Source organism: Silurus meridionalis, chromosome 9, assembly GCF_014805685.1.
Source record: "Silurus meridionalis isolate SWU-2019-XX chromosome 9, ASM1480568v1, whole genome shotgun sequence".
In the NCBI taxonomy this organism is placed as follows: domain Eukaryota; kingdom Metazoa; phylum Chordata; class Actinopteri; order Siluriformes; family Siluridae; genus Silurus; species Silurus meridionalis.
The window spans coordinates 9,058,990-9,085,272 of NC_060892.1; the positions used below are offsets into that span (position 1 = coordinate 9,058,990).

General features: G+C 37.1%; 1 protein-coding gene across 4 annotated transcripts in view; it reads right to left on the reverse strand.

The window, feature by feature from the left end:
• The window catches only part of arnt2 (aryl-hydrocarbon receptor nuclear translocator 2), a 111,564-nt gene that overhangs the window by 15,816 nt on the left and 69,465 nt on the right, over positions 1–26,283 (reverse strand). For 2 of the 4 annotated variants that reach the window (XM_046857776.1, XM_046857778.1), the window contains 5 exons: positions 8,940–9,015; positions 6,458–6,581; positions 4,893–4,992; positions 4,015–4,156; positions 1,475–1,640 (listed from right to left, as the gene is read on the reverse strand). In XM_046857776.1, the coding sequence (XP_046713732.1) occupies positions 1,475–1,640; positions 4,015–4,156; positions 4,893–4,992; positions 6,458–6,581; positions 8,940–9,015 (608 nt within the window). Of the gene's footprint in view, positions 1–1,474; positions 1,644–4,014; positions 4,157–4,892; positions 4,993–6,457; positions 6,582–8,939; positions 9,016–26,283 lie in introns of all 4 variants that reach the window. The other 2 variants (XM_046857774.1, XM_046857777.1) reach the window with 1 other exon arrangement.

Below are 26,283 nucleotides of genomic sequence, written 5' to 3' on the forward strand. Positions count from 1 at the left end.
TGCCGTATAAGATGTATAAAAACACTTCAAAATCTGCTGCTGAAAAGAACTAAACCTCTACAGTGATTGTAGCTCGGCTTCATGTTGGGCCAGATCATTAATTAAGACATTAGCAATGTAGTAGCTTAAAATCTTAGGCTTCAGATGGAAGGTAATGAGTTTAAATCTTAACACCACCAAGCGACCACTGCTGGGCCTTTAGCAAGACCCTTAACCATTTGCTCTGGATAATTGTGTCTGGACAAATGATACTGGCATCGCTTTACATTTCATCCATATTTTGTTAATCAACGATGACATTTTTGGTGTCCAAAATTTGTTTTCTTTTTATAGTTTGCAGTTCAGCTAATGTAGCTACAAGGAATGGAAGTATATTTTGCTGAAATGATCTTTCAAGCTGATTTGCCTTGAGTGTCACTTCAATTTCTTTGCAGACATTTCACAGACCGTGCCTGCTAGTCTTCGCGTCCCAAAATTCACGCCACAATTATTATATAAAGCTGGGAATTATACACTCCAAGCACTTTTCCTGTCCAAACAGCTTAATCTTGCCTGCGTACTGGTTCATCTGTTGCTCATTTCCTTCATCTAGATCTGCATATACACTCTGTCTTGCCTGCTTCTCCGAGCCTACAATAATAAGATACATTACTTTTACTTAATTTTCCTGGTAGTGATGGCGAGACAAATTTGATGGAAATTTTGGGTATTTTTTAGAGTAGGCTGTGGTATAAAATGCTTAATTTCTCAGATATCTTGTCGTCAAAACTGTTTGCAGTAGGCATGAATGTGTGTAAGCCAGGTCAAAGGAAGAAATGTTAAAATATCATAGTATCATCATGTATCATAGCCCAGACATGAACTTTCAATGTTTTTTTTATTGTATTTTGTATTGTATATTGCATTTGTACTTGTATTTTTCAATGGACATTGTCCCAAAGTAAGCCAGTGGTGACAGTGGTAAGGATCAACACCCTAAGATGGTATAGGGAAGACACCTTAAGATGAACCAAACTCAGTCAAACCCATCCTCATTTGGTTAACACTGAATGTAAGAAATGATAGAAATTATAGTGGTTCTATTTATCTGTCTGTCTGTCTGTCTGTCTGTCTATAAAAAACAAGGGCTTTTGATACTTGTTGCAGTCATCGAATTAAAAAATTCCTTTTTTTGCCTCCCTTAAAATAGCACACTTCCTCAGTTTAAACATTATGTATGAATTCTATGTTTTATTGTGAATAAAAATATGGGTTTATGAGATTTGCAGATCAATGCATTCTGTTTTTATTTACATTTTACACAGTGTCCCAACTTTTTGGGAATTGGAGTTAGCCTCATCGCTGAAGTGTATCGCAAACAAACACAAAAAACTAATGTTGGACACACAAAATTTTTTTTACACACACACCCAAAAAGTTAGTTTGAAATCATGACCCTGACATTGTACCTAATGAAATAAACATAAGGTCTTACCAAATGCAGTGCTGCGATTGGTCAGACTGGAATAGGCGTTACCACTGGGGGAAGAAGTTGCTGGGCTGGACAGCGGGCTGTAAGAGGACGGGTCGGCCTGGTAGCTGTGGCTTGAGCCGATGGCAAATGGAGAAGACTGAGCCTTACTGGACTGAGCCGGGAGCTGCTGCTGTTAAAATGAGCATAAAGTCATTTAATAGGCCAGTCACTCCCTGCAGTACTTCATATTTACCATGCATGGCGTGAATATGAGCAGGAATTATGGTAAACTAGATTCCAATTTGAAGTACACAAAGCACTTGTTTTTCCATCTGTTCTGGGAGTACAGCAATCACTGGAAGCTTCTAGAAGTAATGGCTAGAAGCTGTAAAGCAATCATCCTCAATTAGATATTTATCGATTGCTATACATACTGCCCCACAAACATGATGTATACATTTTGGAAAAAACAAAAAACAAAAAAAAAAACAGTCTGGCTCAGTGTTAAGTGGTTAACATGAATCTAAACTGAGTGAATGGAATTCATTACCCTTGCTTCGCAGGTCATTCTTTTTCAAGTCCTTTAGATTACAGAATGAACATGTGAAACTGTATTCTTCTGTATACACAAATGAGTGAAAATAGATCACACGCAAGCTTTTTCAAAGGGGAACAATCAAATCAGCCATCACTCTCTGCCCACATGGGCGCCTGGATCCAATGAAACTGTCACGCAGAGCGATTAATGTAATGTTCCGCTATTCGAGATAGATTAGTCTAAAGATGGAAGTGTGGAGACGCAGACATGTGAAAGTGAGGCAGAAAACGGCAAGGGACTAGGGACATGTGAAGAGAAAATGTTGTGGATGGGAAAGCGCTTGGGAAGTGTCAACGGGCCTCATTTATCAGACGGATTTAAACAAATTTATTTGTAAATGTTCTGCACTTGAAAAATGTAGTGTTAATCAAAATAAATGAAATTCCAGTTAGACTGAAAGAAAAAACATTAATTTCCTGAGTTATTACTAATGTGAATCTTGAGTGAGCACCTTCATGCTGGTAGTAAGATTTAGATATGTGAATTGATTTAGATTTCAATTGCACACACAAATTTAAAAGAAATCATTTCAAACTCAGTCATTTCATGTTAATGATGAAAGAAACCAATCCAGATATGGCTTCAGAGAAAAAGGGCTGTGTGTCTATGGTCGGTGAAGAACTGCAATGGCTGAACTGCATTACTGGAATGTGTTGTTGTTTAGTAAGTGTTTACTGTTTTAGTCATTATTTTGTCGTTTTCAGAGCTTTTTCAGAGTTTTGTGGCCAAAACTAAATGTACTATTAATGCGTTTGGTAACTTATAAGAATAAGTGAACAAGACACAAATGTGATAACTTAGAAAATCTGCTTTAACTAAAATGTAAACCTAACAGGATTTTTTACACACACTGTTATACAGTAAAACCCTGTTGTACGAGCAACTAATAGTATGAGCAAACGGAGATACGAGCGACCTTGCTCGCAAAACTTTACCCTATTTCACAAGCAAATTTCGAAGGCACGAGCAAACCCACGCTGTCGGTTCCCCGGTTTCAACAGAGGGAAGCATCGGTCGCTTAGTTGGTGACGTATCACTCGGTCGCTCTCGTTGTTCAGTGCAGCAAAAACGTAACTTTTTTTAGCGTTATATTTTTATTTCACTAGAAATCTTGAAAAATGTCTCCCAAGAAAATCAGTTATAGTGCTGTGAAAAAGAAAGTAAATAGAATTACCATGAAAACCAAAAAGGTTACGAGCGTGGTACGTGTCTTACACTCGCAATCAACCACTACCACATGGGTAAGTGTTAAATTATGTTTACATTACGGTAATTTGCGGTGTAATTTTTTGTTAAAATAGGCTAAAAATACTTTATAAGTGCAGAAATTAACGATCAAATGAGGTCTCGGAACGGATTAAATCGCTTTTACATTCATTCCTATGGGGAAAATTTGTTCAAACGTACAAGCAAATGGACCTACAAGCAATTTTCAAGAACGAATTATGCTGGTACAATGGGGTTTTACTGTATACAGAATACAACTTGAAGTGAAATGTAAAGAACAGGAAGCCCAGTGTGTGTGTGTGTGTGTGTGTGTGTGTGTGTGTGTGTGTGTGTGTGTGTATGTAAATTAAAAAAAAATTAAAACAATTCAGTGCGACAGGGAAGTTTTAAACATATTAATAAAAAAAAGAAAAGTGTGGCAGTTTGGCAGGAAAGCAGCAAACTATGGACGAAAATTCTGTAGTAGGATTGAAAGTATGGAAGCGAAGATGGAAGGAGATGGCTCAAAAGTGTGAAAGAGTGGATCAGTAGAATATTCTAGAAGTAAATATTATAAAAGTGTATGAATGTGTGAATATATAAAGGTGGCAAAAACTCTCAAAAACCTGTGGATGTGTGCAAAGATGGAAATGGGAGGAAAGTGTGAAAGTACATTCATGAAAAATGTGTGAAAGTGTGAAGGAGATAGACAGGGAATGTTAAGTCAGAACAGGGTAGTATGAAGTGTGATTCTCACCTGGCCAGAGAACGGTGGCCTGCTGCCTGACCACTGCACCTGACTGGAGTTAATCTGCCGGGAAATCTGAGCCAAATTCTGACCCGCTGAACCGGCAGATGACTGGATGTCGTTTACTCCGGGAACGTGAATCACAGAGGAGCTGAAATACACACATCACACAGGGTGCATCACAAATAGTTTGGATTCCGTACCCTTGGTAGCTGAGGTAGTCGCATAATGCACTCCCAAGTGTCACTTTTAGCATTGAGAAGGGGGTACGTGTTTACAAAATTTTGCATTTGCAGGCAGGAGCAGGTCAGAAATGAAGACTGGGGTTATAGAGAGAAACTACTTCGCTGGCGTAAACACTATTTTCTATTTGCTACTTCCTGCATTCCTCCCGAAATTTTAAAAGAAGTGGATTGTTTATATTTGAGAGGAATTGAACCAATCGATTATACTGCGAGGGAACGCAAACAGAAATAGCTGCAGGAGCAGGGAGTGTTTGTGAGATTTGAAAGGGAAAAGCCCTGAGCACAGCTCCACATTATAAATTTAAATAAAAGCTGTTTTAAAAAAATCCCCTGAAAATCCTATATGCGGTAATCAATTTGGGTTTTTATGCACTCTGCATGTTTCATTCATCTACAGGGATTCTCACCGAACATCTGTTTCGCTGTGGAGGCCCTGACTCGAGAATAAATGCTGTCATTAGTTAGTGACTAATTATAGAATATGAACAGTGGATAGTATAGTCTAGGGCAGAACGAACAACTGTAGGCTGCGCGAGGTAAATGACAATACCCATACACTCGATATCAAATGGAGCTTATGGAAATGTCTAATTGAAAGCACACAAGCAAACGCACACACACACACACAAACACACTGCTCACCTGAAGTTCTTGCCTGAGTGTCCTGGTTGGAAAGGACTACCCTGGGAATATAGCTGTTGTCCTCCTGCAGTAGACGAGGGCACCATCATCTTCTTATCCGCTACACCAACCCACACACACACACACACACACACACACACACACACACACACACACACACACACACACACACACACAGCAAATAAATGTTCCTGTGGCCTAATGCAATACCCCACAGGCTTATCAGCTCTACTGAGCACAGCTCATGGCTCATAAAACAGGCTCTGCATCATGGACGATGCAGCACAATCAAAGACAATCTGCATCAGGAACAAAGATACATCACACTGACAGGAAGCACAGAGATCAGATACACAATGGCTCATTTTACAAAAGAAATAATACAGCAGTCCCCACTGGCTTTCCTTATAAACTCCCTTATGATTAGACTTAAGGGGAAGGATTGAGTTATTGCTAGAGATTTATTACATTAAAAACTGGATTTACGTCACTGTGCACGCGATTCTTCTGAACCATATTTCTCTTTGTTTTCGCACGCCGGTGCTCGCCGGTTAAAGAAAGCACAAAGGACTCTCCAATACCTGCTATGATAACCTAGTCGGAAAAATGTAACGGTTTCGCACTATCGCTGCTTTAATTACCATTTTCAATCCAGCTGAAAGGAAAGGAAAGAAAATAATTTTTGTTGTAGGAAAGTTTTCATTTTTGTTCCACTTATGTATCTGTGGTCAGTATGTGTTACTGATGTATGTTTCTTTAATCTAGATAGCATGGTCTTTAAAATAAGCATGTGGTGAGGGCAGTAAGTGTGCAGAGAAACCTGCTTGTGAGTTTTCTCCTTTTAATGTTCTCCTCATGCTCTCTGAAAGATGCAGCTCGATTTCTCCAACATAAACCTCAGCAAGAGTTCGCTGACGGCAGCACATAGCAACAACCGCTATACAAGCCAAGCAAAATATCCCATGAGGCTCCTGATTGCATATCACTACGTAAAATCTTGACTTTGATATCACAGAGTACGAGCCTAGATGCACCTAAAAATCATAAAGGCTGTTTACGAATGAAGGAGAAGAAAAGAGGAAATATCTACTTCCTTTGATTGCACAAAAATCTATATAGAATATCTTATTTCAAGTTTCTTTTTATCTGGTGAATTGCTCACATCTTGATCTCTGTTATCGTGTTTAGAAAAAGAATAAAAATAAAAAAAAGAATCCTCAGAAGAACCTCCCAAACTTCTGTCACCTCTCAGACATAGTTCAGGCCAAACATTGTAATATTAGAGCCCTTCGCTTTAAGTAGACTGATGACACCTATGGAATCGTAGGCTACCGCTCAAGATATGTTGAATTTTTATTACCTGGTCGTTACATGTAGGTAAAAGAATTTCTGACAAAAATATTCTCTCAGGTATTTTTTCTCAGCTTGCAAGACTTTGACAATGGCTGTGTCTAAAGCTCCCTCACAATGTTTATCTAAGTACCTACGATGTAGGTACTTTGTTCATCTTTCGTCTGAAAAAGCCCAAAATGGTGCAATGTATAATACGTAGGCATAATACGTACAGCCAGAGATTCCTGTGTACATGTCCCCGAAACGTGGATCTCTCTCCTGAGAAAACAGGGTCTCCGTTTTGTCAATGCTCTTTCCTGCTTCGTGTACACCTCCTGCCACGCCGCCCACTGGCACCTACAGGAACAGAAAGCACAAATACACACCTCATACATAGCCACACACAAGCACAACTATACAGCACATTACATGTGTGTTAGGACTTTGGTGTTACAATGTAAATAAAATAAATCACAAAAGCTTGTATTGTGGTTAGTCCAGAAGGGGCTGATTCATTTTCTACAACAGCAAAAAAAAAACCCCAAAAAAACAGGAAAATCACAGATTTATACCCATGCACTTGTTGCAATGTTTTTTTCCATTTCTATTGTAACAACTAGCATACAGACATGTATGGCTAGAAGATAAAGGGTAGACAAGACAATAGATATAGATATTTTTGTCTTGGTAATTTAAAAAACGTGAGAAAAAAGTGGTCGAACATTAAATGCAACTATAAATGGATTAAAACCATTGAAAATTGCAAACTACTTCAGCTTCAGAGTTGCAGCAGACCATCCCAGCATTAATAAGTTAGCATACCCTGATAAGTAGCAGACTTTTTACTTCATTTTAAAATGAAAAACAAATTCAAAATGATTCTAGACACTAATCTACGCCTCAAAGTAAAGGAAATCTTTTGTACACTTTTCTGTCTACAAGCTTCAGAATCTTGATTGCTACAATCTGATTGGCTGTATCTGTATTTTATAAGTAAGCACTTCCAAATCCTGGTGTCCTTCATGAAAGCAGACTTTTCAGATTGTCACATAGTGAGCTTTTTAGGAAAAGAAAAAAAATAGTAATTACTGGGTTTTGTTTGAAATTTAATTGCGACTAATGCGCTTGGCCGTATGCAGCGTCAGTCAAACCAGTCGCACTAAGTCTTAAAGTAGTTCATTAAAAGCCATTAGTGATGATAGAAGTGACAGTTTTAGTGTCTCCACTGTTGGATCTGTCTGTAAACTGAAAAAAAAAAATTGAAACAAGTCAAATGGATTGCTTGAGCTAACTTTGAAATATTACAAAGTGCACCACCACACAAATTTCCTTTTAAATAGTACAAAGTGCGCAGGAATAGCAGCCATGCTGTTACACTTTAAGAAGTAGTGTATCATGTAAAAAAGGTATACTTTGAATTAGACAGTTTTACGTCGGCACGGAAGCCTTATTAAACAGAGGCTAAAACGATGCAGAAACTGACTGAATATTTGAGTGATTGTCATGCTGTTTGAAGATTTCAATCTAACTTCCCGTTCCTGCGAACAATAAAATTCATACCAATTGTAGAAAACAGTAGAACACAAAGATTCGGCGGAATGGATTACTTTTGGAAACTCGGACGTACTTCCTGATAGTGTATAATATAATATATAGTATGTTTTTCTCTAAAGATTTCATTAAAATCATTAAGAATCGAAGAATTCAGATTAGCTGAGACCAATCAAAGTCTTTTTCATTCAAACTACATACCTATGAACATGACTTACATTGTTTACAATACAGCACTCTCCTGTTTCAGATTTGTGCACATAAAAAACACACAGAGGTCAATATATACAACGCTGATTCTCAATGAATTGCAAAGCTTTATGGATTCTAGCTTCTATCAAGTCTGGGAGAGCACTAAAACAATTTCAAATATGTATAAACACTTAGAAGCGTGCATCGAACATGCCTGAGGACGAGCTTGACAAAGACGGATTACTACCACATGACTTCACTGAACGGCTATGCACTAATTCTGGTTGCTATAGCCTAGCGGCGTGTTTCAAATTAGACCAGATCCTACATAGCGTGTGTCATGTAACTTTAGTGGCACGCTCTGAATGCATAGAGAACCGCAAAGCTTGCGTGTGGGTGGCTTCCACTGGAAAGGTTGGCTCCGTGAAATGGAAATAATTCTATAGCATGAATGGCGTTTAATGATGTCAGGATAATATAAGAGAGTCGTTATTTTTTTTCATAACTGGATTCGATTTTCGGTTGGCAGAGGTTATTTCTGTATCATAACCAAAGCTGCCAATATTGCAAGAATGTCAAGAGTAAAAAGAAAATCATAGCATATGTCAACGACAGCGACGGCTCTATTATAACAGCGTACCCTGCTGAGACTGAAGTTTATAAATTCGCAAGACAAAGGTCACCTAGGTAAAGTTGGTGTAATACACGTCTGCCACGTCTTTCACGTCCTTTCACCTTCAAATAATTGCCTTTTCTGCTGGGCAGAATTTCATTTGCTTTTTCGTCTGCCCTAATGCTTTAGTCAGGAAAGAGTTTCCAGGTGGCTCCAATATTCTTGTCATACTTTTCATTAGGAAAAATTGTATGCAATTAAATTGTAAAAAAGTTGTGTTTACGTGGTTGTGTGTGTGTGTGTGTGTGTGTGTGTGTGTGTGTGTGTGTGTGTGTGTGTGTGTGTACTTATGTAAGTACCTGTGAGAGATCATATGCTGTCAAGCCGTCTCTCTGATGGACCTCCAGTTCTGCCTGCTGCTGTTGCTGGAGTTGCCTAAAACCAACACACATACATAGACAGTTAACACAAATCCAGCTGCACTACAACATCAGCAAAGTTCTCCCAAAGTCCTTATATTACATACACATAACACATACACTCGACCGCCTTTATTGCTCTATTGTCACACAAAATTACTTTTATATTTCGTCTGACGTATGTCACCATGCTCTGTATACATACCCCCCAAATCTGACTATGGATAATAAAATCTTTTCCCAGTCATTGACAAAACTTCAAATGTGGTTATATAATTCCTGCAAATAATTAAGAAAACAGGTTTTTTTCTCTATAGTTGCCTTAATATCAAAGTGAATACAATTCAGTTAAATGGTCTTTAAACCACAGTTCCAATTTTATACAATTGCATTGGCTCACAATACATTCTACAATTCTAAAAAGCGCCATAAAGCACTATGAAACTGTATTATATAACTATCATTATTATCATCATCACCTTGATTCCATGGTATCATTTACACTGCTGCCAAATTATAGTCATAGAGCTCTGTTCTCCTGTACCCTCCCCTACAATTGAACCACTCTGGATTTATCCGTTATGCCCACGTCAGAAAATTCTGCTTCAAAACGACATTGTTGAAGGAGAAATATAAAAAAAAATCAAAATGCTGATAAAAGACTGAACTTTTGTCATACTTCTACATAGCTTCTGCTGCATCAAAACAATGTAAAAGACATAAACAAACGCCTACACAAACACAGACATATTTTCACTTTTCATATACTATAAAGCAAGCACTTGCCAAAACTAGACAAAACATAAAATAAAATAGGGATAAAGCAAAACAGGACTGGTGTTACAAGACAGAAATTTCTGTTTTATACTGACAAAAGTTTGTGGACACCTGACCATTAGGTTTTATCTGCTATTTGAACATCCCATTCCACATTTAGTAACCATTTCCTGTTATTATACCCTCTTGTCTTCTGGGAAGATGTTCCACTAGATAAAGTGTGGGTTGTAGAGATTTGTGCTTATTCACCCACAAGCGTGTTAGCAAAGTTAGGTACTGAGGAAGCCTGGGGTGCTGACAGCGTTCCAATTCATCCCAGAAGTGTGGTTGAGATCAGAGCTCTAAAGCAGCTTTTGTCCATAGAGTTTATGCTCATAATCAAGTTTCTTTCCATTATTACTTATGTTATAAGTATAAGTAAGTTTGTCCCTTGCTCATTAGGAACTTACTTACTTACAAACTTACTTATAAAGAACATATTCATTTTTTATCACCACATTATCTGTGTAAAGCTGCTTTGAGACAATGTTTATTGTTAAAAGCGCTATACAAATAAAAATGAATTGAATTGAATTATAGCAGCGATAACCATAAGCTCACATAGCTGTGTTTTTTTTTTTGGCCTGCAAACATGCAACACAAAGCTGTGATTTTTTTTTTTTATCATAGCGACCAACATGCAAATGAAAATTTTCTGAAAATTATACGACAATGATATTTCAAATATCCTCCGACCATAGTGTATGGTTTGACAGTTTTTTATGTCTTCTCTCACAACCCACAGCAACAGTTCATCCCTGCAATTAGTTCACACTACTCACCTTGCAAAAAAAATTAAATAAAACTCAAACAAAAATGTATCTCATCCATATACAACCTCTCATTAAATGTGTATAGAGACAGTACAAAGTAAACTTAAGTTTGGAATAAACAGACATAGATAGATGATTCATTTGAAGAATGTTAATACAGTTAGTTTGCATTGCCGAATGTTTATAGCATTTGGCAGAAGACTGTACCCAATGTTACTTCCAATTATTTCATTTATACAGCTAATCAGCTGAGAGTTAAGGGCTTTTTTTAATTGCCAAACATTGGCCTGGGAATTCAGGGATTTGAACTCAACCTTCTGAAATTCCACACCTTCATCTACCACTTAGCTACCACTAGTCTGCAATTGGCAAACAAAAATCTTAACATGTAATATGTAAATTAAGTAAATGTAATATCATTTCTCACTACTAAGTGCATTATTTAATTTGGGTGTAACTAGTCAGAGGTTGTATATATATATATATATATATATATATATATATATATATATATATATATATATATATATATATATATATATATATATATATAATGTATGTATTTATGCTTATGCATGATACTGGTTTATTCATTATACTGCACCCCTTGAAGCAGACAGATTTAAGGGGCTTGGTCAAGGGCTCAGCAGTGCTGGGGTTTGAATCCCTGACCTTCTGATCAGTAATCCAGAGCCTTAACCGTTCAGCCACCACTAAAAAATGCACTTTGCAGTTAGCTTGTGCTGATAACCTGAATACAAAGCCTAGGACCTAACAGAAACTAAACAACCATTTTCACTTTTTGAAACATTAGAATATACTCTGAATGTTTTAAACCCAAGTGAAATAGTATAATGCACTAAATCACAGGCTATTGTTTAAACTACAAGCCTGAATGGACAGTGCATGCCCTCAAATTACTCTGTAAACAGTCAATACACACTCATAAGAAACAAATACAATTCTTTAAGTTAATTAGGAAATAAAATGAAGCTAGTTCTCATGAAGCCACAAAGCGCTCAGTCTCAGAAAAACTACATCAAGTGTCTGAGATGTAACTGTTAATAGATGCTGACAATGGAGACTCCTTTAAAAAAAAAAAACAGACACAAATTTCTTGAAGCCAAAGCACCGTCTGAACCTTCTTTTTTTACACACGCTTCTCCCAAGCTAGTAATTCGAAATTTTCCAATGAGCTTTAACTCGATCTCGAGAAACACTTGTAAAACCTGAACGGTTCCGATTTAAAATTGGAATGTATTTTGCCTCAATTTTAAATTCTTTCTATGATAAATGTAAAAGTTTTGAACATTAATGTAACTCTAAAGTGCACCAAACTGGAAAAAAACATTCCTTTCATAAACCCTAACAGCGGATCTGTTCTGAAATTTTTTCCGCTCAAAATCAATAAAGATGATGCTCTAATGCTAAAATCAGGTCATGTGTGAATCTGACCATCAAATGCACTTAGCAGTTCTTTCTTTTTACCCAAAGCAGAACCACTGAGCTGACACTTTTTTCCACTGACATCTTGCAGGAGGCTTTTCCACATTTTATTCTGAGAGAGAAACTGGTTCATGACCGGCAAAACCGTTTCAGTTCCAGCAGCATTTTGTGAGAACCAAAAACTGGTCGAACCTGGGTCTTGAGGTCATCATGACTTCATTTCAAATAACAAAAAGCATTGTCACAAAGCAAAAATTCAGATCTCGATTTAGAAACCTCAGGAGCAAGCCAAGGGTGATAGCAGCAAATCTCCCTGAGACAATAATAAAAATAAAATCTTGAGAGGAACCAGACTCAAATTGAAACGCATCCTTTTCAGGGTCACACTGATCTTTGGATTATAAATCATTACGCTCCGACAGCTGTATACTATTTAGTCAAAGAGCACTAAGAGTGTTGAAAAGATATTCAGTATAACCCTAATGTAAATAAGATTGCTGAGATGAACACAAAGTGGTCTTTATGGTTACAGCAGCCGTTTGCCAGGTAGAAGTCTACAGTATTGACTCAATATTATCCGCTAAATGTGATACTTTTAGGAATTTGCATTTTTATTTTAGTAAATAACAATATCAGAAATCTTACAGCAGGAGTAGAGGCATTGATCTGTAATTCTGTCACCATAAAAATGTAAACTCTATTTTAAAAATCCTGAAATCTTTTGCCTTTGATACAGTGTGATGAAATCAGTGATAAATAAATAGCTTGATCTTAACTAACTGAATAAATAAATGCTAACTAACGTTATCTTTGAGCGAGCTGATTCTCTTAGGTATTAGAAAAGTGTGTCAGAGAAGAAAAGGGCAACAGAGGATAAATCAGACATGCTCTGTGGGACCCCTGCAACTCTCCAAACTTTGAAAAGGTGTCACAACTCTGAATTTCAAACTGGACATCATATTGACTGTGGAGAAAAATCCTATAACAGTCCACTTGAGGGGGTTAATGGGCACATCCCTTTGTAATAATGATTGATTCCACAAGCATCGCTTTGTTTTATTTTATCCATTAATACTTCACAGCTATGACCAAGGTAACACAACTCTGTTCAGACAGTCCACAGGCATTATCAAACCACAACCTACACAGTGTTTACATGAGAACAAAGATGGTGTGGCAATTTGTTGACTACATGTTACACTGTTCAGACTCCAGTTTCAGTGTCACAACACAGACTAGCATTTAGCTAGTGTTTTTCTTTTTTCCCCCAAACTTACTCCATTAAATGGAGTGTAACTTATCTGTAAATTCTCATTAGCCAAATTCCACTGAAATAAAATGTTAATGTGTAAAAACCCACACATTTTTTTTATTTCTGCATCATATATTTTATGGCTTGCACCAACCAACCAACTAACTGCATGACCTCTTTTCAATAAGAATTTACTGAATTAATATGTCCACATAATATAGTTGCCAGACACGTGGACACAACAGACCAGCTGTATCCCAAATCTGATTTCTCCTGTGCTTCTGCTAGCTATGATTTTCATGACATTGGGGCTATAGCCAGAAAACAGCTTTCCTTCTTCAGACAGGGTTTTATCTGTAACCTCTGCTGTGTAATAACGATAAATTATGTGCAGCTGGCAGGACAGTGCTGGGTTCTAGTCCAGCTAACAGTAGCAGTGATAGGATGAGGCCCAAAGGGAGGCAAGTGCACCAGGGGTGAATTGGGAGGAGAGTTAATCTCCCTGTAGGATAGGGATTGTGCTTTGCTCAGCACAGTTGCAGACTGAGAACTGGGCAACAAACAGTGTGTTTATGAAATAACACCATGTGAAATATATGGCTTCAGAATTCATTTTAGTTCTTGTGATGACGAGGGAGGGAAACTATCCAAGGGCGGCTAAGTGGTTAAGTTTTCCATAAAAAAAAAAGATCTAACTGTAAATCCATTTATTCTTTTCTTGAAGAAGTCTCCAGTGTCAGCACTTTCTTACAGTACACTTTTTTTCACCTAATTCTTTTCTTCATCATACCCCATAGCAATTATCCATCAAATCTATTAGATCATGTCTATTAAACCTTTTACATTTTATATTATCCTAATAATAATCCTTTCATATTTAATGTTGTGGGATCATTTACGAAACATATTCATCAAGTAAAAGCATCTAAACAGTCAGTGATATAGAAGCCTCTATATGACAAAAATCGATCTTCTCATGTTTAATAAGATTGTTTAGCAGAAGGCTCTCTGCCAAAGAAAGCTTTTGGAAATCTTAAACAATCCCCCTGTGTAATGTAAATTTTCCTAAATGAATGAATAATTTATTGATCTATTAATCCATCCATCTAATCAAACCATCCATCCATTCATCCATCCATGATTGAATTTTGATATTTGTGGGGAAACACCAGCTATTGTGTTTTGTTTTGGTTTTTTTTCCTATCCTGATGTTACATGAAAACCTTGATAGCCAACTACCTCAATGAATGTCATTAATACTGATGGAAGGCACCAGCATGGTGCCCAGTATGTTAGGTTTGAGGAATGCTTTACACAAGTCTCAGGGTTTGATTCTAACCAAAACTATTTACAGCTGTCACTTTTAGCTTATTTTATCTCTTCAAAACACACATTTAAGTAAAATGGTCAGTTGTGTCTATTGATTATCTGCCATGCTCGTTTTGCTCTGAAGTCACATTTGTTCTGGAGAATTTTGGATCCTAGTTTGGCTGGAATTGATCATGGAATGGCCTTTGATGGCTGGGGTCAACCAGTTAAGAAGTTTTTAAAAACACAGTGTTTGTTATCATAGCCTTGAACCAATAAAATATAACAAATATGAAAGCCTGGTCAGTTCACAACTGATTGACTGATACTTGATGTCACTTGACAGATTCGACCTTGCACAATAACCCCTAATCATGTTAACTTCAGAGCAGCAAAAGCACGCACAGAATTGAGTAGAATAAGAAAAAGTAAAAAAACAAAAAACAAAAAAAAAAACCCGAAGAAAAAAAAATAAAACAGAATATGGTGACAAAGATGTTGGTATCTGCATGACTCATTCATAGAAACAAGCAGATGGTGTTTTATTTCTGGAATAAAAACACAGAAAACACTGGAAATTCACAATAAAAAATATATTAGAGTTTCCTGGTCCATTTGTAAATTTCTTTTCCCAACAACTCCAAGCGCATAAAAATATCGCTGAAGTAATAAAAGTGCAAATGTAACAGCATTATACACTTTTCCCGTTGAGCCAAAAGTTATTGCAACACATCATCTAAAAAACTATAAACCAGTCATAACACCGCAATGGTCTTGTTGTCTGTTCGAGAACATTCTGGAAACTCATTGTGTGAATGTCTACATGAACAAAAAAAGTTTTGTCAAAGGTCAGGTAGATTTTTATACACTGTTGACTCCAGAAAAACGCACCTACAGAGTATTAAACCGCACATCCAAACACCTGACGACAAAGTATTCAAGGGTTCAAAGTGACAGGAAAAAAACGGTGAGCTTCCAAAACCACGAAATGTCAATCGCTCATTTTAAATTTCCTCCTATATTTAGACATGGAACGAATGTGAAGCCCCGGATGACGTATGCCAGAAATTTGGAAAAAAATAGAGGACACTGGGTCACCTGGAACACCAGCAGTCTTCCATGGATAGCACCCAACATGCTAAATCCCACATGAACCTCAGGGAGAGAATGAAAGAATGAATCAGAGAGAGCAACAACACACGCATATCCAAGTTTCCACAGCAAGCCGGAGCTCTAAACTGCAAAAAAAAAGTACTTGCTGTGATCTCAGGATATGAAAAATGACTCGGGATAATACGCAGGTGCTTTCATCTCGGCGTGAAAATAGAAGCTCATAAAATGCCGTGTGTGTGCGTGGGTGTCTGGACGGACAGCAGCTCTGGAGGGGAGAGACTGGGAACAGTGATTGGCGCGACACCAGACCCAAATATCATACGGTGCTACATTCTACTGCATAATGGAAGTATTGGATTGTCATGGTAACAGACGGGGCAGACGCAACATGCGACACTTACTTTGTTTGACGAGGTGCATAGCCCCGACCTCTCTTTTGTTTCCGAGTCTTCAAAATGTATCCCTCGATATGACAGGCTTTTGTTTGCTCTGAGTCTCTGGACTATTGCTCTTCCCTCTATGAATCAATCTATGGATCAACACATTGTGCTCAGACTGCAAGTACTGCATCTGAATCCACATGCATGTGTGTCTGTTCTTTAAACTAAAGACTCCTCAGGATGACAAAGTTAGTGTCACATAGAACAAAAATATTCTCCATAAAATGTCACCATGACACTGTGGAAATAACCAAACATGATATAAGATCTGCCTGAGAAGTTTCTTTTTGATCAGTGGTTCCTATAAAGTGGTCTCAGAAGGTCTCTGAACTTAAAGTCATTACATACACATATGTATATATAAGTTCTTACTTACTTTTTATTATGTTTGTCTAAAATTAGTTTAATCCAATCCATAACCACAGAGCCTCAACTAGTGTTTTTTCTGCTTTTTGCAAAAAATAATACTTAATTAGTAATGTGTGGGAATGTGATAATTAAGTGCAGCCACCTTTAAAAAAGTGTCATCATAACCAAAACTGAAGAGCGTGTATTTTAAATGAATTGATTTTTTTTATCGTAACAAGATACTTACTGAAACTAGACATACTACTTGGAAATACTACAGATACACTATTATTATTATTGTTATTATTATTATTATTATCTAATAATAAATGATTATAAAAAATCTAGTTTGTTTTACATAAACATCAGTTTATGCAAATTTACCTTGTTTAAAAGAAATATTTTCCAAAGATGAACAATAAAAAAAAAAAAAATGTATGTTAAAGTTTAAACAACAATTTAATGTAATGTATAAGAAAATGTATATGCTTAAAAATCTTTTAGATCTTTTATTTTGTACATGACACTTGGTACTCATAGTTTCTGCATTCTGGCCCCGGCAGCGTATTTAAACTTCCTGTTTGTGAAGGTGTTGTTCCCGGTTTCTTTTTTGCACTAAGTTTGTGACTTTAATATAATATATGGTGAACAAAAAGTTCCAAATGCTAGAAAGGTGACAACCTGGTGGTCCTGGGATTTAAACCGTTCAATCAGAAGTCATTTAAATCAGAAGCCCCATGTGGCTTCAACCACTGAGCTACCATGTCAGGTCTATGGAGAACTCTTACTTCCAGCAACCCATATGGCCAACAAAAATGTCTACCACAGATTCCAACTACCAAACACACACACACACTTACAATCACCCAACTTCTTATGAAACACACCTGTTCTCAATAACACACACCTCTCAATAACACACACCTGTAGACTTTTTATAGGACATTCCTTCATAGAAACACTGCGAAGTACCAGCATTGTTTATACTTCGCAGTAGTATATAGCAAACCTTGTTATCATGTTTGCTTCGCTGGTTTCGATCTTTTGTTGTGTGGTTTTCTTGTCTCTATATTACCATGTATATGGAGTTTTCTGTTTGCTTGACTCTTTGCTTGAACTTGGACTTTGATATTTGGATTACGCTTTAGACTTGTACGCAAACCTTTCAGTAAAACCTGCCTAAACTGCAATTGACTCTGTCTGAGGCTTTGATTATATGATAGAATTCAAAGAATTTGGACCATAAAAACGTCTATGAAAGAGGAACGTGAGACAGTGACTGGGGTGACGGGTGAAGCTATATATACAAATGCTAATCAAAGTGACAAAGAACAGGTCTGAGTGCTGTGCCAAACAAGGAAGTGCAGTGGCTGTTGGGTAAAGTAGTCCCTAGGCATAAGCCTTACAAACAGTACATTCTATTTTGAATAACAATGTTATGCACTACAATTAATAATAAAACGAGCAGATATAATTTTTCAAGATGTAACGCATCAACAACTAATACTATTAAGTATATAGCACAAAATAATACAACTGAAGGGCAGGTATTAATATAAATGAAAGTAAAATAGCAAAATGAATTAATAATGAAAAAGAAAATCAAAATTCTGTCTTACTATATCAAAATATTATTTCATATATATATATATATATATATATATATATATATATATATATATATATATATATATAATATGTATACAATATAATTAATAAAATATGACATTCTTTTTATTTACTTGGTTATTGAATAGCAACAATATGGAAACATGGTTTTATTTTCTGTTTTGAAGGATTATGTACTAGAAAGCAGTCATGATAATAAATTCATGCTGTGAGAAAAAATTCAGAAAAAGAAGACAGAAGAGAGCAAAAACAACTGAGCTGAATGTAGGACAGAGTGTCCTAAACGTGTCTACAAGTTCCATATGTGTTTATTTATTTTCTGGTATGTACGAAGAAAAAAAAAAAAGGTGAAAAGCATATCCCTCAGGACTGACCCTACTGACCCTAACAGTCCTAAAAAGTACAGCAGGGATTATTTCCTTTCTTCGTCTTCTTTTTTAAAACACTTTTTTAAGCTATATCTTACCTGTATAGCTAGGTAACGATGACGTTGAGATGCACGGTGAAGTGAAAACCCTGACAAATCAGTCAGAATACAGTGCACAGCAAAGTGGTCATATAGCTTTACAATTACTTATGCTTTTATCCAACTGTTGTACAACGGAGGCAAAATCTGGTCATTTGTCACATATACATTACAGCATACTGAAATTCTTTCTTCGCATATCCTGGCTTATTATAAAGCTGGGGGCAGCCCTGCTCATGGGCCCCAACAGTGAAAGTTTGCCAGTACTGGGGCTTAAAATCCCTGACCAGAAACCCAAGGCCTTATCAGTAGAGCTACCACTACCTCTTATAGATAGGACCTGTGGCTCTGGGGAAGTTCTTGAGTTTCTTTCATCTTTTCATCTTATTCAATTCAATTTCAATTCAATTTTCAATTGCAGCATGGACTAGAAAGAATGTGAGGAGATGTTTGTTTATTATTTGTGGATGGAGTCTCCAGTATCAATGCTTTGTAACAGTTCGAGGTACTGTTAAGAGGAGGTGGTAGCTTAGTGGTTAAGGGATTGGACTTTAGATCCAAAGGTTATGCCACTCCTGGGTACCTAAACAAAAGCCCTTAACCCCAGAGCTGCTTAGTTACATGAATGAAATAAATGATAGTTGCTCTGCATAAGGGTGTCTGCCAAATGATCTAAATGTTAAACCTTTTTTTGAAAGAGGTTTGTGCTTTTGTGGTTTCTTGGTAACTGCTCAAGCTCTTGGAAACTACAAAGGAGAGAAAATAAAAGCATTTAAAAGAACTATAAATACCACAAATTTGCTACTTTTGGATATGCTGTTATTAGAAAACAATGAACTTCCTGATCATTTGCCTACAACAGCACACCTTGTTTTATTTCTTACTTACTTGTCAATGTGATGCATGTAGTAGCTGAGACATCGATGCAGCTAACAGCCATAACACCAAGTTTACTTCCTGGTGATAACTTATGTTGAGGAAACAACACAATAAGCTGGAGTAGTATATAAAGTTCCTGCAGGAGCCTGTCCTTCAGCATTGTGTCAATCATGGTGCAATACATCAATCACTGGTGGGTGTCGATTACCATATTTTCCCACAGGGAGCATCTCCGTATCTCAGAAATGCACTTCTCATACCGCTTGCGCTTCTGCATCATGATCGTACAGAAATGCAACATTTCCGTGTATATAAAAGGGATTAGGATTAAATAACATTTGCTTTGCATATGTGGTTCAAAATCATGCCCAACTTTCAAATTCTCTGGAAACATGACACCGAATTTGTGTCATCAACAGCACTGACTCCAGTTGCAACTGATCCGAACTGAAACTCTGAGACAAAGAAAAGAGCCGCAAGGAGAACGGTGTGTACCGACTGTGTGTATATGTGTGCATGTGAGTGGGAGCATCAGTGTCATGCTGGGAGACAGTAAGCAGGTCTCAGTGTGACGCTGCTGGAACGGTAAGACGCTCAGCAGGATCGCAGCTCCATCATTTCCACGGCCTAAACCGAAACTGTTGTTATTCAGAGCCGCCAGGACGCCATCCTGCCCACATACAGCTGAAACGTCATCTCTCACACACTTCCATTTCATCTCTTACGCCCACCACAAAAAAACGAAAGCCATTTAAGAAACCCTCCATGCTGCCGACTGAACGCATTTTGGATTTGTTCGTTTTTCTTTTTTGTTCAACCAGATCAAAGTACAAACCATCAAAGTATGCAGTGCTTTTAGACATATCCTCCTTCTGAACGCCATTAAGGTAGAACAAATGCGCAAATAATTTGACCAAAGGGGATTTTCAAGTGTTTTCAAAGCAAGACCGACTACAGCAGAAAAGGATTCACTTTGCAAATTCACACTTTATGTGGATTCATCATTATATTTAAGTCACAAATATATAATAAACTTTTCTGCTTATTATAAGCAGTTGCATCATTCTCTGTGGATTCAAAAATACACTTCCAAACTTTATACTGCGATAGGGTGTATGTCCTGTGATAACCGCCTGATAACATGACATCCATGTATCTTATTTCTATGATACCACAGAAAATTCCCAATGAATAGGTTGTTTTTTCACTCACTTTAAAATACGTCAAAAAACACACCTTGTCATGTCACCTCCATCCTGGAGCTATACCTCTGACTGTCACAAACCACTGACACTGCACACATCTCTTTTTTAAAGCTATGCAAAAAATCACTATAATCTGTACAATCAAATGTTATAATTGATATACACTATATGGACTACATGGAGGTTTGTGGACACCTGACCGTAAGATTCTTATGAGCTTTTTGTACATCCAATTCCACATTTAGTGCCTATTTGCTCTTCTAATAACCTCCACTCTTCTGAGAAAATGATTCTGAGAGTGTGCTTGTTGAGATTCTTTTGGTCATTTAGCCATGAGGGTGTAAGTAAAGTAAGGTACTGTAGGGTGAGGAGGCCTGGGTGCAGTCAGTGTTCCAATTCATCTCAAAGGTGTTCAGTAAAGTTGTGGTCATAGCTCTATAGCAGACCACTCAAGATCTTTTACTTTAACCCATGCTCATTTTGTGCACATGTGCATTGTGATTCTGAAACAGGTTTGAGCCTCCTAGCCAAGTTAAGGGAAAATTAAATGTAACCGCTTCCAAAGACATCCAATACAATTGTGTGCCTCCAACTTTGTGGTGAAAGTATGGGGAAGAACCACATATGGCTGGAAAAGTCGGGCGTCATAATAATTTTGTCCATATGATGTACTATATGGCTTAGATTATTTGAAGCCTCCACCTTAATACACCCATGTGTGAGTTCTTATTATAAAACCAATAATATCAGAATGAGCACATTAATATTAACCTATAATTTTCTCGTCAGAGCAATAATGGTATAGGAAATGACTTAAATCCTTCAGACTTCTCAGAGTTGGTGTGGTATTTCCTCTAACATACACGATTACAGCTTGTTCAGATGAACACATAAACTGCTACCATAGATCCTTCAAGCAAGCATCAGTCAGTGATTTTCTCTTCAGCCACTATAAAACACACACACTTTAATTTTAAAATGATTAAATAATTTATCACAAATAATTATATTCATATTTGGTATAAAGCTACCTCTTGTACATACTGTACATGCAAGTCATTTTTAGGAAACATCTTTTCCCATACCGTCTCCCACATTTAACACTCCAGTCTTGGAAATTCCAAGTAATAATACATGAAAATTGAAACCAAAAATGGCCCTGGGAGAAAAAGAAAAGCTTTCAAAAAATACACCGAGCGCTCATGTTGTCTGTGAATTCCATGGCACGACCCTTTCTCTCCGTGCATTTCCCCCTTGCTGTGTCAGCTGCAACACGCCAAACTGATCTTCTCTCCCACAAAACTGATTTATACTGCAGCGATGAAACCGTTATTAACTGTGATGCATCTTAGATAATGCTGGCCTAAAATGCAGGATAGTATCGAATCTATGTTTACGTACTGATCTGGTGCATTGATATGTTTTATGAAGTATCTGAAAATTGTTGCTGAAGATTGCAGAGAGTTTGAGAACGCCTGTATCAGATCAGTACTTTGTACAACACAATAACCAGAGTTCTATAATTGACAGCATACTACAAATCGTAGCCATCACATGACTGCATCTCTATAAGGTTCAACTCTAATAGTCAGGGGGATGCATTGGACACTTTGCTGTTATAATAAGTCTGACCCTCCTTTAAAAAAAGGCTTTTCACTAGACTTTGGCATGTGGTTGTGAGGAGATATATGCATGCCATTTTGGAGACACACTTATCCAGATCAACAAACAACTCACATCAACCCAATTTTTACAGTAGAGCAGTTTAGGGGTTAGGGCCTGGCTCAGGCTGATTTAAACTCTAATTTTCAGATCAAAAGTCCAATCTTTAACCACTAAGCTACCTGAGATTTGTACTCATTTAGCTACTATAAGACTATTAGTGAAGTCAAACTTGTGTTTGGTGATAGGGTCTGGCACATAGTCAGCACTCCAGTTCATCCCAAAGGTGTTCAGGTAAAGTCAAGTCAAGTGGATTTACTGTCATTTCAACCACATGCAGTGCGCAAAACAAAGTTTTCAGGACCAGGACCAACTCCATGCTACACACTATAACACTAAAATAACTAATACATAAGCATACCTACACACAGGACTACAAACACCACAACACAACAAAGACATGACCACACTCCTTGTGTGAGGTCAGGGCTCTGTTAAGTTTCTTCCACTCCATCCTTGGCAAACCATGCGTTCATCGAGTTCTATTAATACACAGGATTATAGTATTGCTGGAACACATAGTTCCAATAAATGGAAATTGTAATGCAATATCTGAAGATATCCTGTCTACTTCTCTACTTCATTCTTTGTGGCAACAATTTGGGCAAATTGTAAAATATGGGTGTGATGCTCAGGTGTCTTAGAGCTTTCTTAACATAGTGTATCGTATGCACCTTTAAAAACCAAACACAACAAAAAATTTTTACATAATGTTTTATATATACAGCATTGAGGAAGACACCTTACAGTTCTTTCATTTAAACAGCTGAGCAGTTGAGGGTTAAGGTCATTGCTCAGGGGATCAGCAGGGGTGGCTTGTGGTTCTGGGATTTAAACTCATGACCTTCTAATCAAAAGTTCAATGTCTTAAACTCTGAGCTACCCTTTCCCTTTCACAGAGGTGCCTTCAATAACCAGCCAGAAAATCTGTGTGTAGCCCAGCTTTGATTACAGAGAACTTTCCAACTTAAATATTAACAAATCTTTTGAACTTAAGTAACCGACTCTGAGGATAACCAACAATAACCAGCTACAAGGTGAAGATTTTGTTCATGTTTATAGTACAAAGTAATACCGTGTTCTGAAACCAAGTGACAACAAGAAGAGATTAGTCAAATCTCTACAGGTTTTTACAGGTCACATATACATTACAGCACAGTGAAATTCTTTCTTTGTATATCCCAGCAAATAAAGAAGCTGGGCTCAGAGTGCAGGGTCAGCCATGATACATAGCACAGAGGGTTAAGGGACATGTTCAAGGGCCCAAGAGTGGCAGCTTAGTGATCCCGGGCCTTGAAACAAAAACTTCATTAATCCAAAAATTAGACTTTTTACCTGTTTGCTTTTTTACTGCTTAAAGTAGAGCCGAAATAAAAGCAACAACAATGGAACCCAAACATCTCTTGGCTAATCTGCTATTTTGGAGGTAAGGGAAAACATTATGCAAATATGCTTTTCATCACACTATTCCTTTTAGCTACTATTTTCCATAAGCCCACAGCTTGGATCCCATTGGCCCATTTGTAAATTCATTTTGATACAGTTGGCTGCCAAATAAATAAACACCAATGTATTATTAATCTCTACTATTAGCACCTGTTCCAACAGTTTATCTAGTTCAGTGCCATTCTACACAATATCTGCCACACCAAACCTGCAAACCGTGGCAAGCAGAATCAGCAGTTGTATAAACCTGACTGCATACACCCGCTCACTCCCTGACTCCATTATCAGAGTCTAAGATGGGGAAGGATAAATAATGTGAATATGATTGATATCCCCCCAGATCTAAGTTTAGTAGTGTGTTAGGCCTTGCAAGGACACATAAACAATATATCAAGCTGAGTGAGTCATCACCAGATCTTGTTAACTGCATCAATGAGAGTGGTAAATAAAACATCAGCAACCTTGTAGACTTAAGACTACAGGTTCGATTCTGGTAGGTAGGAAGAAGAAATGCAAAACATAAAACTGCTTGTCGTTTATTAACGCAGCTTATAATTTGTGATCATCAACATTTGAAGATTTTTAAAACAATTTTAAATCAACTGCCTGCTTGGTTAAATAATATATAAAATAATATTTTATAAAAAAACAAAATAGAATAATTCAAATTAATGCAATTTTTATTATATTGATTTAATTGTGCGATCAATTAAATGCACACAAATTAAAATAAATAATGCAATTAAATAAATGGAAAAATGCTTTGGATTCTTAAGAGTTTTCATGCATGCACAAAACAAATTTTTCTTTTTTTTATACCCCTGGCATTGTTGTGTATGTTTTCAAGTTTAATAATAATTTTTTTTTAAATGCCCTCAAGGTGCGAAGCGGAGACAAACTTGCGGTCCGCTGCTTAATATGTTCTAGAGGGACCTGTAGATTTTAAATATGTTCCGCAGGTAAAAAGGATTGCATTTGGTACACATGTGTACCGAACAAAAAACCTCATCAGCTAATTCTGAAATAACCTAAATCTCATATTTGATGTGATAATTAACTGAAGTTATTGGTCTGTTCAACAGCTTTTTATCTGCTCAACATCTTAACACTGATATTTGTTACTTGGTTTTCCCTGTCAGAAAGCCATTGCTTGTCTTTTGGACATGACCTTTAACCCTCGACTGTGCATCAGTGACTGGTTGCAAAGCATTGTAGACAATAGCCATCACCAAATAAGTTAAAATAAAATAAATATGATGTTAATGTTTATGAAGAAACTCTTTATGAAGAATCATGTGGTCTTCACACTCTTGGTCTGAAAGAGTTAAGTAAAGGAATCGTTCTGGTGTATTAGTGTGTCAGTTGGAGATCGGTGCAAACAGAGCTGCTATGATTCGCACTCAGTGTGAGCTTATGAGCTTCCTACTGTGTTCTCAAATAGCGAATAGACATAGAGTTGAATTGGAATTCTTTGGGTTGGTTGTTCAGCTGAGTATATTAGTGCAGGAGACAAACTGAAGTGACCACAGCAAAAACATAACACACTCCAAAAGAGAACTTGCAGATACCTGCCTATTACATTACTTTGTGGGTTTTACCTAAACTGTTGCCATATAAGCTGTATCATTACAATTTCACTTCACTGGAACAAAGGGGCCCAAATCTGTTCCAGCATCACAATGCACAAAACGAGCTCCATGAAGGTATGGGCTGTCAAGTTTGGAGCGGAAGTAGTTCAAACACTAGACTTTTGCTCATGAGGTTATGATTGTAAATCCCAGCACCACCATGCTGCCATTACTTAAATCTTGATCAAGGCCATTATATCTTAACTGATCAGTAATATAAATGAGATCATTGTTAATCAAAGTCAGGAGCTGTAAATATAAATTGAAACACCGGCTGCACCTCAACCAACACTAGTGCAGTTTTAGCAAAAATCTCCATAGCCATGCTCAGAAATGTAGTCAAATGCCTATGCAGGATAGTGGAAATGATTATAACAACAATGCAGGTATGGATGTTTAAAAAGCAGATGTGATGTGAATCACCTTGACCTTGACTGTGCATTTCTCAATCTCTATACATGTACTGTAACATGCTGCATTCTTCTACTGAGCAGGGAATTTCATGTCATGTGTAAAAATATCATTTTGTGCTAAGAAAATGGTTTGTTTAGATTCACGCCTCAACATATGACAAACTAATACATCAAAATAATATGTAACTATTCTGCATTAACACTTATTTTGACTCCACTAATTGCTACATGTTGGTTAACTGGTGGAAATTGAGTAAAGAAATTATGGCTTGCCACCAATGTCAGATGTCTTGTTGCTAGAGCTGTATTCTGACTTATAAACAAACAAATAAAAAAATTGGGAATAAATTGCATCTGTGCCAAGCATGACTACCACTGAGTGCCAAAAAGATTCACCAGC